At 36.4% G+C, this 23,335-nt stretch overlaps 2 protein-coding genes across 4 annotated transcripts in view; one reads left to right on the top strand and one right to left on the bottom strand.

The window, feature by feature from the left end:
• The window catches only part of snd1 (staphylococcal nuclease and tudor domain containing 1), a 179,029-nt gene extending 166,875 nt beyond the window's left edge, over positions 1–12,154 (bottom strand). The window contains exons 1-5 of the mRNA XM_051892313.1: positions 11,899–12,154; positions 8,907–9,056; positions 5,976–6,096; positions 5,717–5,798; positions 2,451–2,611 (exon numbers count right to left, since the gene is read on the bottom strand). Of these exons, the coding sequence (XP_051748273.1) occupies positions 2,451–2,611; positions 5,717–5,798; positions 5,976–6,096; positions 8,907–9,056; positions 11,899–11,976 (592 nt within the window). The 5' untranslated portion in view covers positions 11,977–12,154. The remainder of the gene's footprint in view (positions 1–2,450; positions 2,612–5,716; positions 5,799–5,975; positions 6,097–8,906; positions 9,057–11,898) is intronic.
• pax4 (paired box 4) lies at positions 12,143–21,255 on the top strand. 3 transcript variants are annotated; one of them, XM_051892316.1, is made up of 9 exons: positions 17,005–17,089; positions 17,219–17,272; positions 17,724–17,857; positions 17,944–18,159; positions 18,620–18,710; positions 20,042–20,170; positions 20,271–20,353; positions 20,478–20,550; positions 20,622–21,255. In XM_051892316.1, the coding sequence occupies exons 2-9, from the start codon at positions 17,239–17,241 to the stop codon at positions 20,969–20,971; spliced, it is 1,110 nt and encodes a 369-aa protein (XP_051748276.1). In that variant the 5' UTR covers positions 17,005–17,089; positions 17,219–17,238; the 3' UTR covers positions 20,972–21,255. The 3 variants fall into 3 exon arrangements, with proteins under 3 accessions (XP_051748277.1, XP_051748276.1, XP_051748278.1); XM_051892317.1 differs by lacking the exons at positions 17,005–17,089; positions 17,219–17,272 and adding an exon at positions 12,143–12,235; XM_051892318.1 differs by lacking the exon at positions 18,620–18,710 and having other exon boundaries at positions 20,042–20,159.
• The last annotated feature ends 2,080 nt before the right edge of the window (positions 21,256–23,335 follow it).

The raw sequence follows: 23,335 nt of genomic DNA, 5'->3' as shown, positions 1-23,335 counted from the left end.
CACAGCAAGGGCCATGAAATAATTCACTAAGAAGGTGGATCACAGCCACGCTGGAACGGGTCATGCAGCCAAGTGTGTTTAAATTCAATATTACGAACAATGTCGCAACTTTGACTTCTGATTAGCATCTAATAAGCTTGTTAGCGGCGAGGGGAAATGGCGAACATTTCTATAGCATTTAATGACTCAGTTGTTCATTTGCAGCGAGCTGGCTAGCCCTCTAATGGAGGTTAACTCTCATCAGTGTTAGTATTCAGTTTAAACAGGAGAAATGAGCTGTGTGCAGAGCTATGGAGAAAAAAAAAAAAAAAAAAAAGGGCATCTGGAAGAAGAGTGACACACTGCAGAAAGCATTGTTAGAGTGTTAATCTTAGCTTTTGTCTGAAAATACTAAACTGTATGATATAATTCTCCCCAATGTCTTTATGATGTGTGTTGGGAAAGTTACTTTTAAAAGTAAAGCATTACAAAATTGTGTTACTCCCTAAAAACTAATTGTGTCAGTTACTTTTAATTAAAAGTATACTTTTGAGTTACTTTTTCCTCACCTGGGCTGGGCTTGCTTGCTTGCTTGTTTGTTTGTTTATTTTATAACAACAACAAAAAAAGTTTTATTTTTGGCCCTTTCACACCAAAAGTGAAATGAATAAGCCTCGGGCTAAAGGAAATGCAAATTCACGCCTGTACAGTAGAGGGCGCAGCTCGAACACACCTTTCAGCTGTGCTGCAATTCTGGATTGCAGAAGAATAAGACACAGCAGAAGAAAGTTCAACACACTTATTTCAGCAATAAAAACTAAAAAATTAAGCACAAATGTGATGTTCATCTAGTCATTTTTGCCTATTCATATGGTTGAATTGGATGAATTGAAAACAATAGTTACTTATACTTATTTTAAAAAAGTAATTCTGATATTTGGTTGTAAATTTAAAAGTAATGCATTACTTTACTCGTTACTTGAAAAAAGTAATCTGATTACGAACACTGTAAAAAATGATCATGATTTTAATGGTAAAAGACTGTAAAAATGCTATGGTGAAAAACTTAATTGGTTAACAGAAAGTTTCCATACTATATACGGTGAATAACTAATAGATCTAACGGTACATTTAATGTAATTTCACAGTAAAATACCATTAAATTTACAGTTTTTGGAAGTGAAAAAGAACAAGTCATTGAATAATTAAAAAAAAACCAACAAAAAAAAAAACTAAATGGACTTTTACAGAATTCCCTGCATGACATTTCACATTTGATGTATTTTCTTAGTTTTTTCTTATCAGTTATGTACATTAAGGTTTTATGTTACATCTAATGTTGTTAAATTAATGTTTATTGCATTTTTTTAAATGTTGTGTGTTAGCATGATAGTGTTTAGTGTTTGTGTGAATGACACTGTGCACCTTCTATGTATTAGTATTGTCCTTCTCAGCTTGTGGAAAAGCTTGTGTCAAATCCGTAAAACCTAAATTGTTGCTACCATATTTTTTCTGGTAAATTTCTGGCAACAAAAGCTGCAGTTTTTTTTTTACCGTAAATTTAACAGAATTTCTTTTTTTTTTTTTTTTTTTTTTTTTTTTTTACAATGTAACTCACGTTAATTGTAATGCTTGTAATTACTTGTAACTAGGGATGCACCGATAAGATTTTTTTGGGGCCAATACCAATTTTAACAAACAATTATTAGCCGATACCGATATTTGTCGCTTCCTTTGTTTTGGAATTTTGTCATCAAAATAGATAGTATTTTGATCATGTTTTAAATCAGCAAAGTTCAAAAACACCTGCATTAAATTATACTAGCAGGTGTATTGCTGCATCATCAAATAATTTCTAATGGACATCGATTGGATCCATTTAACATTCAGCAGGCCAACATAAATACAACAGAACAAAGATACATATGAAATAAACAGTGCTTTTTAGGTAGGTTTAATAGTTTTCAGGTACAGAAATAAAGTAAACAAATGTAAAACAGCACTGCATATTCTTCACTGTATAAATTAAATACATATTAATCCTTTATTGTAACAGACTTTATTATGATTAATCTTCTAATTTGTTTTTGTATACAATAATATTTTTTGTAAGTTTAAATATGAATGAGATCTGCACTTTACTAAGGCGGGACTCTTATTTTGACGGGTGTTCTAGTCTATGGACTGACAAGAAGAGCACGAAGTTCTTCAGAGATATTTTGCAGATTTAGTGTGTACTCACACTAGGCGCTCTGAACCGTGCCCGAGCGCGCTTGAATTTTTTGTAATTATGTCAATGTACGGCCTGGCTTCACTCATTAAAATCAGTTTTATTAGTAAATCTGCATTTGTGAATATGAAATTAGAACTTGATCTTGAACACTAGTGATGTTTGCCCCAGCATTTATGTGCACTGGCTGGCCTTCAAGAGCACAATATGTGATCTACAAACCAAGCTTAGCACATCTTACCATTGACTGGTTTTTGGTGAAGGGAGTCCACAAAGTTGCGAGGGTTTTCGATGGTATACTTCAAATCTCGAATGGTGTGTGAGCCTCCACCCTCAGACCACAGGCCCTTTTTAGCAGACTTGGCTTGGTCTTCCAAATCACACAGTCTTGCCTGATCAGGACTAAAACACACAGAAGGGCACAAAGTCCAGTAAATATCAAATTACAGACCACAGAGTTTGCCACAAGAGTTTGGAGAACTAAAAATAAGACAAGATCATTTTAGACTTCAATGCTCTGAGCAACAGATGTAGAGGTCTGTCACAGAGAGCAGCCCCTTTCTGAGGCCTTGATAAGCTCTTCAAATGAGTTTGTTCATTATCAAAAGCCAACACATGTTTCAATTAATTCCTCTGTTGTTCTAAAAGCCATCATTATCTTTAAGGGGAATTAAACAGTCTGACCATGGCAGTTTTTTTAATAAGGCTCTATCAGTTTAAGTAGTGCTGGCTTTAATAATGAACAGACTTAAAGAAGTGAGACAGACAGAATGAGAGAGGGATGAATCAGAATCTATGATGAAAACTGGGTTTTTTTTTTAGTGGCGAAAAATGTGGGTGGTCAAAGTCAATTAATTAAAGACCCAGTTTGACCAGAGACTGTCAATAATGTATCAGCTCCTGCTTTAATGTAGTGGCTCGGACAACAAACAAATTATAAAATTAAATGATGAATTACGGGAGTTTTGATGGCAAGATTGCAGAGATTGAATATTATAACGCATACAATGATAATTTAATTTTCAATGCATTCATGTCTTACTGAAACTAGATGAAAAGACAAGATTCAAAGTGCCTTTTATATATATCAGATCTACTGAAGAGCATGCTTGCTGAATTTTTAATCAGCGTTTCTTTGTAGTGAGATTATTTTAATGCATGTGAACTTTGAATTTTGTCCGTGTATTATAACATCCAGCTCCGATTAGTAGCGGAATCTAATTTCCGCCTGCATTGTCAATGGACGGCCGCCAATTTTGACAAGAAAATTAAACTAACTTAGTTGAACTTGACAAAAATCATCCATATTTCAAACAGCTTATTTAGCCTTACACGAAACCCTACCATGTGTAATCTTCCACTTTAATGTGCAAAATTATGTGAGCGAGGCGATTGTCAGCGTTGCCGGTGTCGTCACTGTGCAGATAAATATAGATCTGCACACTGCTCAAGTTATTGCCTGAGGAATAATAGTAATACAATTCTAAGGTTTTTTTTTTTTTTTTTTTATGTTAATGCTGTGGCATATCTATTATGATTAATCTCCAATCTTGTCTACAATATAATGCTATCCAATAATAACAGTCAAACCCAAAGGATATGACATGTTTAAGATGATCAAAAAAAATTTGAATAATCGACTTTGGGCTGGAAATACTTTTTCTTTAACAACTTCAATTTGTTCTAATGCTTAATGATTGTATCAAAAACTAAAGTAAGTGTATGAAAACAATGTGAACATTATTTGATTTGTACAGTCTCCTTCACTTGCAATTATTATTTTATAGGACGTATGGTAACACTTTAGCATGGGGAACAACTCTCAATTTTAACTAGTTGGTTATTAGCTTGCATATTGGCTGTTTATTAGTACTTATTAAGCACATATTAAAGTCTTATTCTGCATGACCATAAAATCCCTAACTCCTACCCCATACCTAAACTTAAACGCTACAACTACCTTACTAATTATTAATAAGCAGTAAATTAAGAGTTTGAGGCAAAAACCGTAGTTAATAGTGAATGTGTTCCCCACACCAAAATGTTACCGGATGTATAAACTGTTCTAATTCGAATGCTCTTTACTGTGATATGTTGTTTGTATTCTATTCTTGCATTTCTTTAATAAAAAAGGTGGTCAGACTCTGAAGTATTGCGCATCAACATAGTAGGCTCCCCTTTAAATCATGAGATATGCACCGGAATATCAACACCATTTTTCTTTGTTTCATCATACATAGTGCTTGAAAACAAAATTCTGAATGTCTAAAGCCACAAACCTGGCAAATTTCACAAATAATTGATTTGTTCTTCATCTAATAAGTCATATAATAGTCAACCCAGTTCCTCAAACTCTATTTAGTTTCCAGGCAGACTAATAAAAACCTGTACACACCAACTCTGTGTCGGGCAATTTCATTGGACCTTATGGAAACATTTCAATTTTTATGTGCAATATGCATCAAATGTAGTTACTACTCAGAGTGTGGGTAGCCCATGGGAGACTAGGATACTGCCACGTCTAATGGACACAAACACAAAGCTTACAATATTCAAACCAGACATCTGGGTCCGACCTCCTTTTTCTGATATGCAAAAAGACGATCCACAGGACAGATGTTAATACCCGACTCTTATTTAAAAACTCACTCATGTAGTAACAGGCAAGGCTTGTAGAGCAAATGTCAAAGAAAAGTCGCCTTCTGCCTACTAAATGACAAGCCCAAAGCTCCAATTATCTAAGCCTTCATAAATTTTAACTATGAGAAATAAGAGGCTGCCAAATCTCAGCAGCCATCTTGAGCCGTCTTTGTCTTGTAAAGTTTTATTTTTTTTCATCTTTTCAAAAGAGAAAGTAAAAGCGTGTCAGAGGGAGAGGAGTGGGCATCCTTCCCAGCTCAGCTGTGCCTAATTGAGAGCTGGTGGGCAGAGCGCGGCCCAGGTTTAAACACGACTCCTTTGGAGATTATGATAGCCGATCCACTGGGCTGTGATGGGCCACAGCAGGCCTGGCTAATGAGAAGGCTGTTCAGGGGCTGTGGAGAGACCAGCGGGGCTAACACCACAGTCTCCTGCGGGGAAAATGAGGCTAAAGCAAACCGATTCCACTGGCAATTGTTCAGGGCCATTTCACAGAGTGGCCCGCATACGCATCATTAAGTCCCAAAAGCTTAGGACAATATTACATCGCTGCTAGCCAGAGGGAAAAGGGCAGATAGACGAGACGTGTAAAGAGCAGATGTGACCAGAAGAGGGAGTGAGAGATCAAATGGAGAAATATCAAAAGCAATAACATTTGATAAAGCCAGACAGTGTCTAATGTAACTTCATTAAAGGCAAACACTGCCCCCTGCAGGACAAATAAGGTGTTTTTACAATAAAACCACTGTGACAACACAAATGATCTCAGCCAAAGGGGAAAACATAGCCAGCATTGTGAAGGCTTTGACAATAGGTGCAAGAACCGTACTGACACCAGCTGGGAAAGAAAGTATGCAGGTTTCTTACTTGTTTCCTCTGATGCCTTCTCTGCGAACTGTGGCAAGACCCTCCGCCACCAGGGACTCTGCGATATTTTCTCCTGATGTGTCTTTGGAGAGATCAAACCCAGAATAGACATGTTACTATAACAACACTACAGTCAACACATCAGGGGAATTCAAGTATACCAAACACTCTCGTAATTTGGTAAACCATGACCCGGAATTTATTTCAGATCAGCACTGTTGCAGTGAGATTCTTTATTGTGAACAAGCACATCACTCACCTTTTCCCAAGTACACCATGCCATATTCTCTGCCTTGAGGGGTTTTATTCTCCACGGTAAAGCAGACTTCTTTGCCGATTACCTTTTTGCGCATAAACTCTCGTGCCTGGAAAGCCCATGGCTGCAAAGAACACACACATACAAAGCTATTTACAGCCATTCAGCACTGGAGGATGTGCATTAGCAAATAAAGGGTCACTATTCCCTCTAGCGGGAATGGAAATGTTTTAACAAAAATGTATAAAACACCTGAGGAAAAAAAATGTGATATAATGAGGTGTAGAATTAAAGGATTAGAAATATAATGGACTTACTAAGGAAAAATGTCACAAGATGTCATGCACCACAGTGATTTTATGCACAGCATGAAGAGGAATGTACAGACTTAATTGGCTTATAAATGCATTAAAGTACATTGGATGGAAATACCAAGTCACAAATACAAATGTTTTTTAAAAAGGGCAAAAAAAAAAAAAAAAAAAGGCATAAACATACACTCGTCTGGTGCGCGTTGTTAGTATGACAATCCATTTTGTTTAAAAGTCTGGGGTCAGTGAGACTCATGAAGGTTGCTTTTATTTGCTTAAAAATATAGTAAAAACAGTATTATTGTGAAAATTACATTTTAATACAACTCGTCTATTTTAATATATGTTAAAATGTAATTTATTCTTGTGAGTGCAAAGCTGAATTTTCAGCATCATTACTCCAGTCTTCAGTGTCACAGGATCCTTGAGAAATCATTCTAATATGCTGATTTGCTGCTCAATTTATTTCTTGCTCATTTATTTTTATAAATTTTGAAAAGAGTTAATTTTTTTTTTAGGAAAAATACTTTTTTCAGCATTCTTTGATCAGTGTTCCCACACATTTTCCATTTCAAAATTCTATACTTTAAGACTCAAATTTCCAAAATCCGAACCTGTCTGTAGATTTTCAGACCATATTTAACAAATAATTAACACAGCATTATTTTCAGCTTCATATTTGGTATATAGTACAGTCATGTGTAAATATTTTTATTTTCTCAGGGATTACATACAGAGCCCCTAAAATTGCACTTTTGCATGCACACGAGAAACTTTTTCATGCCCTCGAGAAACTATTCACATGTGCATAGGAGTTTTTTGGTGCATGCGCATTACAGTTTTCTAGTTTTATATCTACTATAACCCATTTCCTTTGTGCGTCACTGCCATCTTACTATGAAGAAAACAAGAGCATGAATGCACATGATAGAGATCTATTTGCTCAAAATTTGGCTTTCCTAAGGGTAGTACCTCTAATATCAAGGCCTAATGTCCATACACATCATATTTTAAGGCCTTAGGTCTGCTTTAAAACATCCTCTGTGGTGGCCAAGAAACCACACAACAAAATGGGCTGATGGCGCAATAGGTGGCTCAGTGTGCATTGTCCTATTACGCAAGTCTTTATATTTTTTATTTTTGCAAAGTTTCTTTTCGAGGCTCTGTAATACGGTGCTAAGAATATCGTAAAACCCAAAACGCTTATAACCTGCATTTTTGCATAATTAAAAAGTGCATCTTGAATTCATTCAGTCATGTTTGACAATCACTAAAGAATCACTAAACAGCTGCCATGAAAACAATTTATTTTCATTAAATGCTTAATTTTCTATTATAGAAAACTAAATGGGGCCAATAGTCTGGAAATTCAAATATTTTTCCATTCTCTGCTTTCTTTTTTCCATACTTTTCCAGACCTGGAAATTACTCAAAATCAAATTCCATACTTTTCCAAACTACGTAGGAACCCTGCTTGATAAATAAAAATTTTTTTAAAAAAAAGTTTAAAAGAACAGCCTTTATTTGAAATAGAATTATTTTGTAACATAAATGTCTTTAGTGTCACCTTTGGTCAATATCATGCATCCTTGCTGAAAAAAATCTTATTGACCTCAAACTTTTGAATGGTAGTGAAACATTTACTAAATCAAGGGTCTTCAACCGGGGGTCTGCATCACAGTCAAATGCTAAGAACCCTCATTTGATACTGTAATAATATCAAAACAGATTCGGTAAACGCTCCAGTGCATATCTGTGGAGAACGTCAAATGTTTCTATTTACAATGTGTTTTTGCAGCAGTGAGAAATGTAGCCAATGACAGACATGTCTGTTGATCTCTTGAACACAATGGCCAATCAGAGGTTTTTGATGATTTAGTCAGAATCCACTCACCGCTCAAGACACCAAAGTTTTGTTCAGTGCTGAGTTCTGCATGCTAGTGAATCCTCTCATTATAACAAACAAAGTGTAGACACGGTGTAAGAGATTCATTGTGCGGCAGTCAGCTTCATTGATTATAATGGAACTTTGTGAGATTGCGATGAACTGAGATGAGTGACAGCTTTTTAGTGACTATAAAGGGAGCGGTTGTTGCATGCTTCCAAGTCTATATATATATATAATCCATTGAATAAAAGTTTGGTTTTTCATGCTGCTAAGAGGAACAATGGCCAATTAACATGTTGCAAAATATCAGAAGTGACATCTACATATAAATGCGGGATTCACTCTCGAAATTGCTATGATTGACAGCGATAACCACAAAAATATGGCATGTCAAAATTGATAAAAGCAGGACCAACAATACTGCACTGAACTGCTCTGGTCATTCTGAAATGGCAAACCTTGTCATTAAAATAAAGGAGCCACAGTGGCTTTAACCTTTTTATTATATTTTTTGTGAGTGTGTGTGTGCTCTTGAAGGAAATGCGGTTTCATTTGCAAATATAATTAAGTTTTTTGCAATATTCAGATTTTTCACAAAAATTAAATTTTGTGTAGGAAACATAGCTAATAAAGTAGCATACTTTATAAAATAAGAAAATACCTATAAATCAACACGTTAAAACAAAAAATATTCAAGGGCCAGACCGAGGAGCTCTGTGCAGGGATGATGTTTACCTCATCTGGTGTGTCCTTGGTGTCTGGTTGGCCCTGAACTGCGCGACGGGCCAGAGCCCCGGCTCGGATGTTACTCAGGTTGATCTGCCGTTCTGGAGGGGGACCTCCTCGTGGCTGACCCCTAACAATGACAGCACAACCAGACAAGACCTGCAAGGAAATAAATCAATGTGAGGGCATATATAATGTTTTATAAATTGTTTATCATTCCAGACATGTCAATGATGATGAGAAATGTAATTGTTCATTGGCAGTGCATGATACAAACAATCAATCCGCAAGTCAAACACTGAACACCTGAGGGATCTGATCAAGGACGCAATTCCTTAAGGACCTGCTTGTTAGTGTTTGGCCAACAGTTGCACAACCATTACACCCACAAAACAAAGATAACATCAGCAAAACAATCACTACTGTGTTAATCACAACATGACGCCTCAGCTTTAGCAGTGGCTAAACAAATACAACTTAAAATGAATGATCACTTGTGTATTCACATTAGCATTTGAATCAGCGCTTGTTCTGAGATGTGTGAGGGTTTCATAGCACTGATGTTTACAAGCCTCATCATGCTTACTTTTTGCCTTAAGAAACAGTTGTTAGTTACAGATATCCGGGAGTGGCTTATCCGATCACTGCACCATTACGAAATGATTACATTAATTGACTAAAGAGTACGTTGATTCTATGTACATTTTGGTCCTCATTTAAATAGCCATTAGAGATATCAGCCTCCATCTTTTTTGAAAACATCTAAGTTATTGCCCTGCTCACATTGATTTAAACTCAAAGCCACATGTCACAAACACTGATTGTTATCATCAAAGATGATTGTGCAACCCAGTGGTGTTCTGGGCTTTACTTAAACTTATTAAACCTCTAATAAATCAAGTAAGTGGAGACTAAACAGAGAAGAGTTCATTTTTTCCTCTAGAGAGGCCCTGAGAGCAGAGCGCCTGCCTAATTACTGACTGTATGAACGGATACACAGGCCTCCGTCACCACAGTCAGGGTCGGAAAATATCCATCCATGAATTTCCCAAATCCACTCTGATTTAACAAGGGGTTGGGCAAGACTGGGAAGTAATTTGAATTTTAAAAGTGTTATTTGATATTTAGACCAAATCAAAGCTACACAAGACAGGCCATGACACGTCACATACAATAATTTATCAAGGTAACCATTTCAACCAAGTGAAGTACCAGAAATTAACTATATTTATATTTGCCCTGGGGAACTGATTATATTGATGTAAAGTATTCAGCTGAATCATTTGAAATTCTTAATTTGAATAATAATGGATTGTATCTGTAAAATCAGCATCAAATAGTGGTAAATGATGCACAAGACATCAACCAAAAAAACATTTTTATATGTTTACAAAAACATGAACTCGTTACAGAGGCATTTGCCCCAAATATAGTTTTAATGTAGTAACAATGATGGTTTTTGACGGAAACTATGGATGGGTGGATACATTTTGTGGTAGTTTTATGTTCCCAAAGAGAGGCTAGAATAACAACTGAAAACATTAAAACAAAAAGCTAATTTCACGGATAATTAGGTTAAATAATGGCTTTGCACGTTTGATTTCATGTAGCGTTCGTACTTCTAGGTTCCCTCAGGTTATTGTCGTGAGTTTCTCCATGGACAAATCTTGGTTGGCTAAAGACCTACGTGTCAGTTTCTCCTATCTGCTCCCCATTCATTCACCAGAGCAGACAAAGTAAACAGTCCAAAACTGCGGCGCCTTGTCTGGTCAGTCAGTGGGCCTGAGGAAGCTGTCCGCTCATTGAGTCGATAACAACACAGAAACACGCGCGCGTCCGCACGAAACTCAACGAATCTTGGCGCCGGATAATTTCGTCAAGCACACGAAATCTCACACGTAAGACTAAAAGGAGAAATATGAACTTTGAACTTAAGTTCAAATAAAAGTGTAGTAACTCTAAATCATGTATGTCATTCATTACAGATTACGACTATGACAGTGTTTGAGCGAATAGGTGTTTTTGAACGAATCATTTAATCGATTCATTCGTTCCAATTCACTGCACAGACTCATGAATTCAAAAACTGACGAAGCATATAGTTCGTTAACGAACTGAACTATGAATGTGTAAAAATGACTTTTGACCACAAACAATTAAGTCTCTCACACATGTTCTTATCTATGGGGGGGGGGGGAAGTCAAGCCCCGCAAGTTGGAGGATGTATGAAAAAAATAACAGAGCTGCTTTGTTGTCATTTGTAAAAAGCGTTTAAACGCTCTTTCAGGAATTCACCGAATCGGTTGAGCGAGTGAATGATTCAATAGACTCTCTCGTAACGCACTAAACACTCACGTGGAGTCACCTACTGACTTAACGATGCAACCTGAACAAATCCGTGAATGAATCTTTTGGTGAACCGATTGAAAAGCTTCGAGTCACTAGTACGAGTCAAAATCCCGTTACACCCGCCAATTAATAGTAGAATTCAACCGTCAAATCTACGCAAACTGCAGTCTGCGCTAGTTTTTGCGTTTACGTAAACTCTAGAATAGTTTAAAAAGCTCAGCTTTGATCCAAGACAACTGTTTAACAAACTATCAAGAGTTTGTTATGAAATCTGCCTCTACAAATATTGAGCTGTTGCTGCAAAATATTTAGACTTAGCGACTGGTATATATAATGGTGTTTGACTTCATTTACAACAGCAAATGAGAGACATCAAATGTTTAAGGAAACTTTAAATATAATGTTGCATAACTGGCCATCTGGATCCCAGCTGAAGACCGCTCAACTTCTCTCAATCTCTGCTGATCATGGAAACAACTGAAAGACTCGCCCAAACTCAAGAGAACTAGAGGAAAACCAATAGACTGCATACTGCATGCCTGACATGAAAGATCTGAACTTTTCAAGTCTTTGCAATCACTTCTTCTCCCGTGAGCATTAGTGAGTTAGCCAGCCCCCCAGACCAACACTTGTGCCCCGTGTGTTCTCCTACCATCTTCACTATTCCCCTCTGCAGCTGCGGAGCTGAAGTTGGGTTGGACTGAACTTGTGCCGTTACTGCAGATGCCATGTCCGCTGAGCTAGATGAGTATTCCGTTAGGGAGGGAGAAGAGAGAGGTAAAGGAACCGGGAGAGTCCTATGAGACGCCTCTACTGTGAGCCGAGAAAGGGAAGAGAGACCGAGCACGACTGATCACGCTTTGCTTAACCGGAAGCACAGCGTGGGGATGTACACGTCGAAATGTTGCACTTCCTCGGTCACAGCGTCACACTCGCGCTCTGAATGGGGCGATTGGGCTTGTGACGTTAGACACGAGTGATGACATCCGGTAAGTGGGGAGGTGCGACACGTCAGCACAGATTTTTAAAAAGCGTGTACACATATTCACATTCACAACACACACCCATTTAATGTTTAAGAGTTTACATGTGTTTTTATTATTATTTATTTACTTTTATTTTATTTTTTACTTAGTTACAGTTTCTTGTATTATCTTTATATCGGCGCATATGAGTCTGAGTAAGCATATGTACACTAGATATAGATATATTACTTGAGATTTAAACAGAAAGAAAGAAAGAAAAACAAATAAAGGAATGAACTACTTGATATAATAAATGCAATTAATTTTAATTAAATTTAATCCTGAATTTATTTTTGTATTACTTTTTCCTTCATTTATTATAGGCCTAACTTTATTTATGCATTTATGCATTTATTTATGCATTCATTTATTTCATTTATTTATTCACACAACATATGTATTTATTTATTTGTGCATTCATTTATTTCATTCATTTATTCACACATTTTATTTATTTATTTATGCATTTATTTATGTATTTATTTATGCATTAATTTATTTCAACAAATAAAGGAATAAACTACTTTATAAAATAAATGCAATTAATTTTAATTCAATTTAATCATGAATTTATTTTTGTATTACTTTTTCCTTCATTTATTATAGACCTAACTTTATTTATGCATTTATGCATTTATTTATGCATTCATTTATTTCATTTATTTATTCACACAACATATGTATTTATTTATTTGTGCATTCATTTATTTCATTCATTTATTCACACATTTTATTTATTTATTTATGCATTTATTTATGTATTTATTTATGCATTAATTTATTTCAACAAATAAAGGAATAAACTACTTTATAAAATAAATGCAATTAATTTTAATTCAATTTAATCATGAATTTATTTTTGTATTACTTTTTCCTTTATTTATTATAGACCTAACTTTATTTATTTATTTGTTTATTCATGCATTTATGTATTTATGTATTTATGCATTCATTTATTTCCTCACACACTTTATTTATTTATGCATTTATTTATGCATTATTCATTTATATCATTTATTTATTCACACAATTTATTTATTTATGCATTTATTTAGCCATACATTTATTTCATGTATTCACAAAATGTATTTATTTATGCTTATACTTTTACTTCTCTTATACTTTTCTATATACTTTTGCAATTTAATGTTTCCTATTTGAGTTTGTAAATTTAAATTGTTGAATAAAAATCTATATTTTCACAATATGCGCACTATTAACAAGAGCCTTAAAACGAAAATTCTTTATTATAATACAGACTATCCGTATTAATTACAACAAAAAAAAAAAAGAAAGAAAAAAGGAATTGCTGTCAATCCCTAAAATATGTAAGAAAACAAAAATACATAAGATTTGTTAATTGTGTAATTTAATCTACGGCCTTCCCGCATAATACCTGCATTTTGGAATTGATTATAGAGAGTGTAGCCTACAATTCTTACTTGTTGAATGAGTCGAGGTGATACCGAAACTGAAAGCACGTCACTAAATAGGCTATGATTTTACGTTTGTTAGTAATTCGATGGGTTTCATAATTGTCCATACACCTGGCTGTCAAAATATGGCATTCATAGTCTGACATTAATGAAAAGATTTCATATTGATATGAGAGATCAATTAATCTTGACAAGAATGCTGCAGAGGAGCTTACTGACCACTAGATGACACTATTTGACAAATATTAAGTATTGCCTTGACTCATAACTCAATATTACGCTTCTCCATTTTTTAGAATGAAGGGTAGGCTATGTGTGAGACTGAAATCGACCTTTTTTCTATTGATTAAGTAGATCATTTTGAACTTATGTTAAAATAGATACAGCTAGATGCATTAAAATCGTTCTTCTGCTGGAACAAATATAAATACATGCTGCACTGAACCCAAATGATCTTATAGTAGATTTTTATCATACAAAAATCATAAACGTGGTCATATGAATGGGAAGGCAGATTGGACATATATTCACTCACGCCCACAACCATACAATAATTCACCCTCTTGATTGTCCTATTAATTTACTTGATTAATAAAAGGACCAGTTGCATCTCTTAATGCGTCAAGGGAATTATTAAAACATTTATCGATCATTGTTGATTCAAAATATTCGGATCAGGACAAACGCTAAAACCTGAAAACATGCTTCCCTTCACATAAGCCTAACCACTAAGAAAGAATAGGCTCATGATATCATCACTGCTGTGATTGGCAAACACATGTACTGTGTAAGAAATTAAACGATTATTTCTATTCCGATCTGTTCCCAGCTGTCTCACTGAGCTCTAACAATGTTGAGTACATGTAACAAGAGCCTTGGATACGATAGGGTGGTGTATAGCTTTTTGGACATGCAATTCAGTTACAAATTTGGGGAGGAAATGTAAAAGATTTGATATTTACCTAAATTCTTGCATTGGCACAGAAGTGCACTTTCTCTTTTGTACCATGAGCTTTGGTGCAAACAGTGAAAACTAAAAAAAAAAATAGGCCATGGTTTCCTTAACTTTTCATGTTCTCTTAATTTTAAAGCTGCATCCCAGTGTTTAAATGGATATTTGAATAGTGCATAACTGTGGGCCACACTTGTGCGCGTTTGGAGAGCTCCATGTACACATTTACGCGGGTGCAATATCAGAGTTTAAGTGTTATAATTCAGAACACAACATGGAAAGAGAAATCATTTTGGTGGCTTTCTTGATTTCTGATGGCACAAGATCCGCGAATATATCAAAATCGTATTGATTTAAATGTTCAAATTGTAAACATTCCCAAAGTGCCGGACAGATTTGCGCACAGAGATGGGTTCGTCCTTTTTTTATCTCATTTTTGAAGCATTAACTCATTTAATGATCTATTTTCGTTTAATAAAAAGAGCAAAAAAGAACGTAAAGCTCTCTGAAGTAATAAATAAATATGTTATTTGTCTTTTCATCTCGTTGGCAAGGAGATGTTGGCGTTCAAACCGGTCGTCGCGTTTATATGTGCATCGTCCAGTCCTGCAGATATTATTATGCTGTAAGGGGTGGTTAATATGTAATTTGCACCATATGGCATTTTAAAATCCAACCTTATTTCCACAATCTTCGATCTGTGTGGATTTACCTAATGATGCCCAATTAGTCATTGAGCAGGACCAAGGATGAGGCTTGTGTGGATACTCTCTCGCTAATATTTGCTCTCCAAATATTTCCTTTGAAACGTTTACAACACATTTTATCTGCTGGCCAGACAAGGGACATCTGGGAGGGTTTTCAACTCTCTATTTTTATAAATAAAACCACAATTGGTTCACATTTGCCCCTCGGACTCTATTTGTTCATGCTTGAAAGAAAATGTAATAAAAGGGGCTCCATGATGGATTTATGATTTATCAAAAGCACTTTACCATATGGCAGTCGTATTTGGAGCAGGTTTTCAAATGTTTGCTTTAAAAGAACTAAATCTGATTAACATGTAGCTACAGTCGTCGCGTGGAAGGATGAAAGATGCGCCAGTCACGTGACAGCCGGAGAGCCTCAATCTCCGGTCGTTTGAGAATCACAGAAGTAAAATAGGGCTTGTGGGCTCGTAAATGAGTATAACATTTCAGAATTATCGTTTGGAAGCTGACTACTTTCATATGTGGGCGACCACTACTTTCATTCGCTCGTTCAGAACATCAGGGGACCTGTTCAGCACTGGGTGGTGTTGAAATTAGACACTTCACACACTTGCTGCTCTATATTCGCTCAGCAAAGGCGATCCTTCAAACTCATTAAGTATTTGTTTTTATGCAAGCGAGGTTTAGCTTAATGAACATACACATCTTCTAAGTAAAAACAATCCTATAGGCTACCTTTCTCTAAATATTCGTGCCCTCATGTGTGCGCAGGGAACCTGTAAGTCTAACCACTGCATCTGTCCCATTGGTTCTCACAGTATACCAATTGCACAGTGATATTTTTGGGACGACTGTTTTTTATTCTAATTCATTATTTTTGAAGATTTTTTTCGGGGCGTAATCTGTCGAGCTTCGTCTTGGGCACTAAACTTTATTATTCTAAGACTTTAAAAATAAATAATAACTAAAATCAGCATGGAATGGAAAGCGCGAACATCATTGAGGTGAATGGACGAATTTCGCCAAACAACACCTTTAGCGTCAGTGACAGACAGTTGAAAATACGCGCTATGACTAGCTTCCAATATAACTCTAAACTTTGCAAAAACTGTGTTGCAACCCTTCACTCTCAGAAAAAAACGTACAAAAGCTGTCACTGTGGCGGTACCCTTTCAAAAGGTGCATCTTTGTATCTAAAGAGTACATATTAGTACCTCAAAGGTACATGTTGGCAACAAAAGTGTACATATTAGTACCTAAATGATTTATATTTGATTTATATTATAGCCTTTTTAAAGGGTACCATCCCATTTTTCATTGGGTGCACTCTAAAAAATTCAGTAAAAAAAAATAGGGCACAAAATAGTCTGTATTAATATGAAGGAATTTTCCGTATTGATTTTTTCCACAGGCGTTTTAGGCCTACCTATATTTTGAATTTTAACGGAAATGTCCGTAAAATTAATAATGTCCTGGCAGAAAATTACAAGTAGGCTATATTTTCGTGTTTTCTTCTTCTTTTTTTTACGTTGTGAACACTGACTACATTGTCATCATCGAGTCTATATTTACTTTTTTCCTATGTGCACAGTACGTCACCTTGATAAGGGCACCAGGTTAGCTATATATAAGTAGTCGCGCGTGGGGGCAGTGAGAGTGGTCCGCGCGCAAGGACGCATCTCCTTCGAGAAGAAAAGCACAGAAAAAGACCATCTTCGCTGTAAGGAAAGGGTTATCTGGCTTTTACTCATTCATAGAGTGTATTTTTCTTCTCGCATTAGATTTAAGTTTAATTTAATGCATTAAATGTTTACTAAAAATATAATTTTTATGATTTTTTTTTTTCAAGGCTACTAGGTGCCCATTGGGATGTACAGCGCAAATTCTGTTCTGGAAAATGAAGGTTGGCATTTAGTCGTTACAGTTCTTCCAAAGAATGTCAAACACTAATTGCAGCGTTTATTTTTATAAGCAAAATCAGTGGTGCTAACCTGTTGTCCATTTAACCTTTTCTACCACTTTGAGTGACTTTTACGGATGAAGAAATTGAGTTAAAACTCTGAAAACTCATCAAATCAAGCAACCTATAAACAGAGCAATAATAGGACAAATTAAATGGATGGAATTTATGAAAAGCTTTAGGTTATTTATGCCGCAAAGGCGCAGAAAAGTAAACGCGTGCTGATTATCGTGACAGCTCTGATGGATCATTAAAGCAGAACCGAACATAAATTTACCTAAACTTTAACATGATTGTTTTCAAGTTGTTCAGCTGATTATGAAAGAAATTCCACTGCATTGTAAATGCGCAATCCTTCAAGTACTGTAGCTTTATCTATAGATTTATGTGTCAGGGGAAGAAGGGAGTGTGAATCAGCTGGGCGGTGTGTTTCTGAACGGCCGTCCTCTGCCCGTCTGTAAACGGAGATTGATTGTTGAGCTCGCGACCGAGGGCGTGAGACCGTGTGAGATCTCCAGAATACTGAAGGTATTGAGTAAAATTCCCACCTTCACCTTGTGTTCCTTGTGTTTATGTGAATATCTACATGCTGGAGTAACCGTGTGCTCTGTCAGGTCTCCAACGGCTGCGTTAGTAAGATTTTGGGTAGGTTTCAGCGCACAGGGGTCATTGGTCCTAAAGCAACGGGGGGCAGCAGACCCAGACTCCTGACTCCTGACGTCATCTCCATCATAGCGCAGCACAAGCGGCAGAACCCCACACTGTTCGCTTGGGAGATCCGACAAAAACTGGCGACAGATCGAGTCTGCAGAGGAGATAAAGTCCCTAGTGTAAGTTAAAACATTTATACAGATTTGCCTTAAAGCTGGTGTAGTTTTGAAAGCCAGTTTCAGCATAGACACACATACTCTCTTTAAAAATAAAGATTCCAAAAAGGGATTTTCGCAGTGATGCCATATAGAGCCTTTTTTTGGTTCCCCAAAGAACCATTTTCTTAACTTAAAGAACGTTTTAATAATCTAAAGAGCCGTTTTTCCACTATAAAGAACAGAGTCTACCCTGAAAATAGAGGGATAGTTCACACAAAAATGTAAAATTTTGTCATCATTTACTTACCTCATGTTGTTCTAAATCTGTATGACTTTCTTTCTTCGACATGAGGTTAAGTAAGTGACTACACATTTTCCCTTTTTGGGTGAACTATCCCTTTAAACTCACAAGTCAGCTTACAAAAAGCTACATTTTCACCATTATTGATCAGGGGGGAAAATGTATCAATGATGTCATCAGGTGTCGTCCATAAACCGGATTCTTAAGAAGATTCATCTAGATATGGACATGATGGACAGTGCATATCCAAGTGTCAAACACATTTACACAGGTAATATATTTCATTCAAAATTCAAATACAGGGTGAATATAGGGGAAGCAGGACATGTTCTGATAATTTATCACTGAAATGTCATCTGATTGTCAGTGTTGTTCCAAATGGCACAATGTCATTTTAACCTGTAACTGATTTCTGTGTTCTGATATTATATCATCATTCAAAAAGTTTGGAGGCGTTACATTTTTTTAAATGTTTTTAAAGAAGTCTCTTATGCTAACCAAGGCTGCATTTATTTGATAAAAACAGTAATATTGTGAAATATCATTAAAATATAACTGTTTTCTATTTTAATATATTTTTAAATGTAATTTATAAAGCTGAATTTTTGGTAGCCATTCCTCCAGTCTTCAGTGTCACATGATCCTACAGAAATCATTCTAATATGCTGATTTGCTAAATTGATTATTATTATCAATGTTGAAAACAATGGTGCTGCTTAATTAGTGACAGATTTTCTTTTTCAGGATTCTTTGATGAATAGAAAGTTCAAAAGAACATGCAGCATTTATCTTTTTAAATCTTTTATAACATTATAAATGTCTTTACTGTAATTTTTCATCAATTTAATGCATTCTTTCAGAATAAAAGTATATTTCTTTTTTTTTTTAAAAACTAAACTTTTTTTTAGGATGATCACATACAAAAATTATATAAAAAGAAGGCTTTATTGTTTTACTTATACTGTGCAGTTTAGGTTAGATGAACTTATGTTTACTAATAGAAGAATATGCCTATAATGATAAAGATGATTAAAGGGTTAGTTGACCCAACAAATGCTGTAATTTCTGTCATTAATTCCTAACCCTCATGTCATTCCACACCCATAAGAGCTTTGTTCATCTTCAGAACACAAATTAAAATATTTTTTATGAAATCTGAGAGCTCTCTGACCCCGTTTTTGACATTCACACTTGTTAAATCTGATCGGATTTCAATCGGATATGCACAAAAATCGGATTTGGACTGACAGTCTGAAAGTATTCCCGTCGCTTCATAACATGAAGGTTGAACCACTGTAGTCACATGGACTATTTTATCAATGTCTTTACTACCTTTCTAGGCCTTGAAAGTGGTAATTACTCTACAGTCTATGAGGGTCAGAAAGCTCTCGTATTTCATTAAAAATATCTTAATTTATGTTCTGAAGATGAAAAAAAGGTCTTACGTTTGGAACGACATAAGGGTGAATAATTAATGACAGCATTTGGGTGAACTAACCCTTTAAGTGTCCCATCTAAATGTCCCACATGCATTCATCCTACTTGGTCTTGAAACAAATATGTGTACTAACCTTCCCCCGTTCACTTCCTGTCACCCACAAGTGGATGAGCAGAGGAGTTTACAAACAACAGCTCAGACCATTCAGCAACAAACGGACACAAACCTGCGAGGCACCTCTCATCGCAGCAGAACAGCTTTCACACCAGATCAGAGTGAGAGGTTAGAGAAAGGTGATTCACTTTCAGTCACTTCAATCTCTCACTGTCTGCTCAGAGTCATCTGTGTGCTATTATACTGCAACATCTCCCCTTCTGATTTCTGGCCATTCAGAGTTCATCTGTGGGCTTTATCCAGACCTGCTGACCAGAGAAAAGCTGTCTGAGGAGACAAACCTTCCACAAGACACTATAAAGGCAATTCACATTTAAAGTTTCAAATAACAAATGCTTTCAAAAAAGAGGCTTTCAGAGTTGGCATACATATATTTAAATTGGCGTGTGTTAGATGTTTGACCTGATCTTGATCTTCCATCTGAAGGTTTGGTTCTCCAATCGCAGAGCAAGGATGAGGAGGGAGCGAAAAGAAGACCATAGTGACTGTGGATCTCTGGGTAAGTGCTGATGTCTTGTTTTCATTGTAGAATTACATAGTCTGCATTTATAAATGATTTTTCTTTCTTAGGTATAACCAGCCCCGGGTTTCTGAGAAGTAGAAATGCTTTGGTTTCTCTGTCAGCGACCTCTGGCAGCTCTTTCGACGGTTACTTGGCTCATCACACACAAACCACTTTTCCATTGGCCCATCACAGAGACAATAACACTTTACCATTGGCTCATTTGAACTCAAATGCGATGTCCACATGTCCTTTGGATTGCACAGAGAGTTTGATGCCATCATGTCACCAACATAGCAACATGGAATCAGATTACCGATTGATTCCCTTGAACACAGATGAAAGTATCTTAATGGCTAATCGCTCACAGTGGGCTTCTCATCAATCTCTGATTGGACAGAATGTTACAATGTTTTGAATTGCAAAATAAACATTCCTGAATGTTGATGTTGTGGACAGTAGAGGGCAGCAAAGGAAAGAAAAAGTGGCATTATGAGTGGAATGTACTTTTTTTTTTTTTTCTTGCTTCATGAACAAGCCTAATAAAAAACAATTATGTTTTTGATATTTTGATTGTGTTTTAAGTGAATGAATAAATATGAAGTTCTTTAAAAATTAAATGGACTGGAAACTTAAAGACTGTCTGACTGCCTAAAGATTGTCTGTCTGTCAAATCATTGGGAATAAATAATAAAGAGATAACCCTACAATGCAAAAACAAAACTTCTTAATGAGTTTTTAATTAGTTGTTTTTCACTTATTGTCCAATAAAATAACTAAATATTCTTAAAATAAAATGAATTAAATTAGAAGCAAAACAAAAGATATTAACGGGTTAGTTCTCCCAAAAATGAAATTTCTGTCATTAATTACTCACCCTCATGTCGTTCCACACCCGTAAGACCTTCTTTCATCTTCGGAACACAAATTAAGATATTTTTGATGAAATCCGAGAGGTATCTGAATCACACATAGGCAGCAATGTCATTGCACTTTTCAAGGCCCAGAAAGGTAGCAAAGACATCGTTAAAACAGTTCATGTGACTACAATGGTTCAACCTTAATGTTATGAAGCGACGAGAATACTTTTTGTGCGCGAAAACAAAACAAAAATAACGACTTTATTCAACAATTTCATCTCTTCCCTGTCATTCTCCTATGCTGTTTACATTGTAGACGTAGGGCCAAATAATGATGGCTAGACAACTGGGTCAGAGGATCTCCAAACCGGCAAGTCTTGTTGGGTGTTACTGGTGTGCTGTGGTAGGTAGGTACCTACCAAAAATGGTGCAAGGAAGGACAACCTGTGAACCGGAGTCAGGGTCACGGCCGCCCAAAGCTTATTGATGCACATGGGGCCGAAGGCTAGCCTGTCTGGTCCTATCACACAGAACAACTACTGTAGCTCAGATTGCTGAAAAACCTTAGGTGGCACATGATAGAAAGGTGTCAGAACACACGGTGCATCCCAGTTTGCTCTGTATGGGACTGCATAGCCGCGAGCCAGTCAGAGTGCCAATGATGTCCCTTGTCCACTGCCGGAAGCACCTACAGTGGGCACGTGAGCGTCAGAAGTGGACCAAGGAGTAATGGAAGAAGGCTGCCAAGTCTGATGAATCATGTTTTCTGTTAGATCAGGTGGATGGCAAGGTACGTGTGTGTCGTTTACCTGGGGAAGAGATGACAGCAGGATGCACTATAGGAAGAAGGCAGGCCGAAGCAGGCAGTGTTAAGCTCTAGGCAATCTTTTGCTAGGTAACCGTAGGTCCTGGCAATCACGTGGATGTTTCTTTGACATGTACCACCTACTTATGAATTGTTGTATACCATGTACAACTCTTCCTGGCAATGGTGTTCCCTGATGGCAGTGGCCTCATTCAGCAGGATAATGCACCTATGCACACTGCAAAAATGGTTTGAGGAATATGACAGTTTAATATGAGAGTTTAAGGCGTTGCCCTGGCATCCAATTTAGCCAAGTCTAAATCCTATTGAGAACATCAATGAGATGTGCCAACAAATCGAATCCATGGAGGCAACTTGCAGGACTTAAAGAATCTTCTGCTAATGTCTTGGTGTCAGATACAACAGGTCACATTCAGAGGTCTTGTGGAGTCCATGCCTTGATGCATCAGAGCTGTTTTAGCAGCCCGAAGAGGACCTACATGATATTAGTCAGGTGGTTTTAATGTTGTGGCTGATCAGTGTATAGTACGCGCACTCTCTCTCTCTCAGACCACCTCTGTCAGCGCAGGTTCATCTGGTAAGAAATCTCTCCTGTGAGTTTTGGACTGGACTCACATACTTCTACACGGTGAGTGAACAAGATCAACACTTGGACACAAACCAGAATGCTTCAAGAGCTAACAGGGAGTCTGGGATACACTGACAATCACGCAGAGGTCAATCCCACAGACTTATTTCTAATAAAAATGCCATTAATCTAAAATTGTTAATGTTTATTTCCAACATTAGAAAGATCAAACACATAAACCCTTTCTATGTACATGCAGTAGAAAAGTCTATAAAGAAAATATGCACCACTCTGTATGAACAAGATGCTCAAAAATAAACAAAAGATTGAAGAGAGCCATTATACGAGCAGTTGACAAAGCACTGAAGCAGAAAAAATGACTTCAAATGATTACTCTCAGAGAGAGTTTCGGGTGGAAATGTGGTTTTCTCTTGATTTAAACACAAAACCTCTGTGTTTTACTGTACATTGGAGTCCTATAGAAGATCAGACATCTTGTGTCTGTTCCAGTTTTCAACTCTTGTCCTC

The sequence above is a fragment of the Ctenopharyngodon idella genome, chromosome 4 (assembly GCF_019924925.1).
Source record: "Ctenopharyngodon idella isolate HZGC_01 chromosome 4, HZGC01, whole genome shotgun sequence".
NCBI lineage: Eukaryota > Metazoa > Chordata > Actinopteri > Cypriniformes > Xenocyprididae > Ctenopharyngodon > Ctenopharyngodon idella.
Note: the sequence above shows the minus strand (reverse complement) of the source record. Positions and strands in the feature narration are given on the sequence as shown.

Bases quoted from the DNA above. Each gene is read 5' to 3' on its own strand.
- pax4 (XM_051892316.1), top strand. From the start codon at position 17,239: ATGTACAGCGCAAATTCTGTTCTGGAAAATGAAG. The intron at 18,160-18,619 runs GTAAGTTAAAAC...TGATGTCATCAG, and splicing joins GAGGAGATAAAGTCCCTAGT to GTGTCGTCCATAAACCGGAT. The intron at 20,354-20,477 runs GCAATTCACATT...TTCCATCTGAAG, and splicing joins TTCCACAAGACACTATAAAG to GTTTGGTTCTCCAATCGCAG.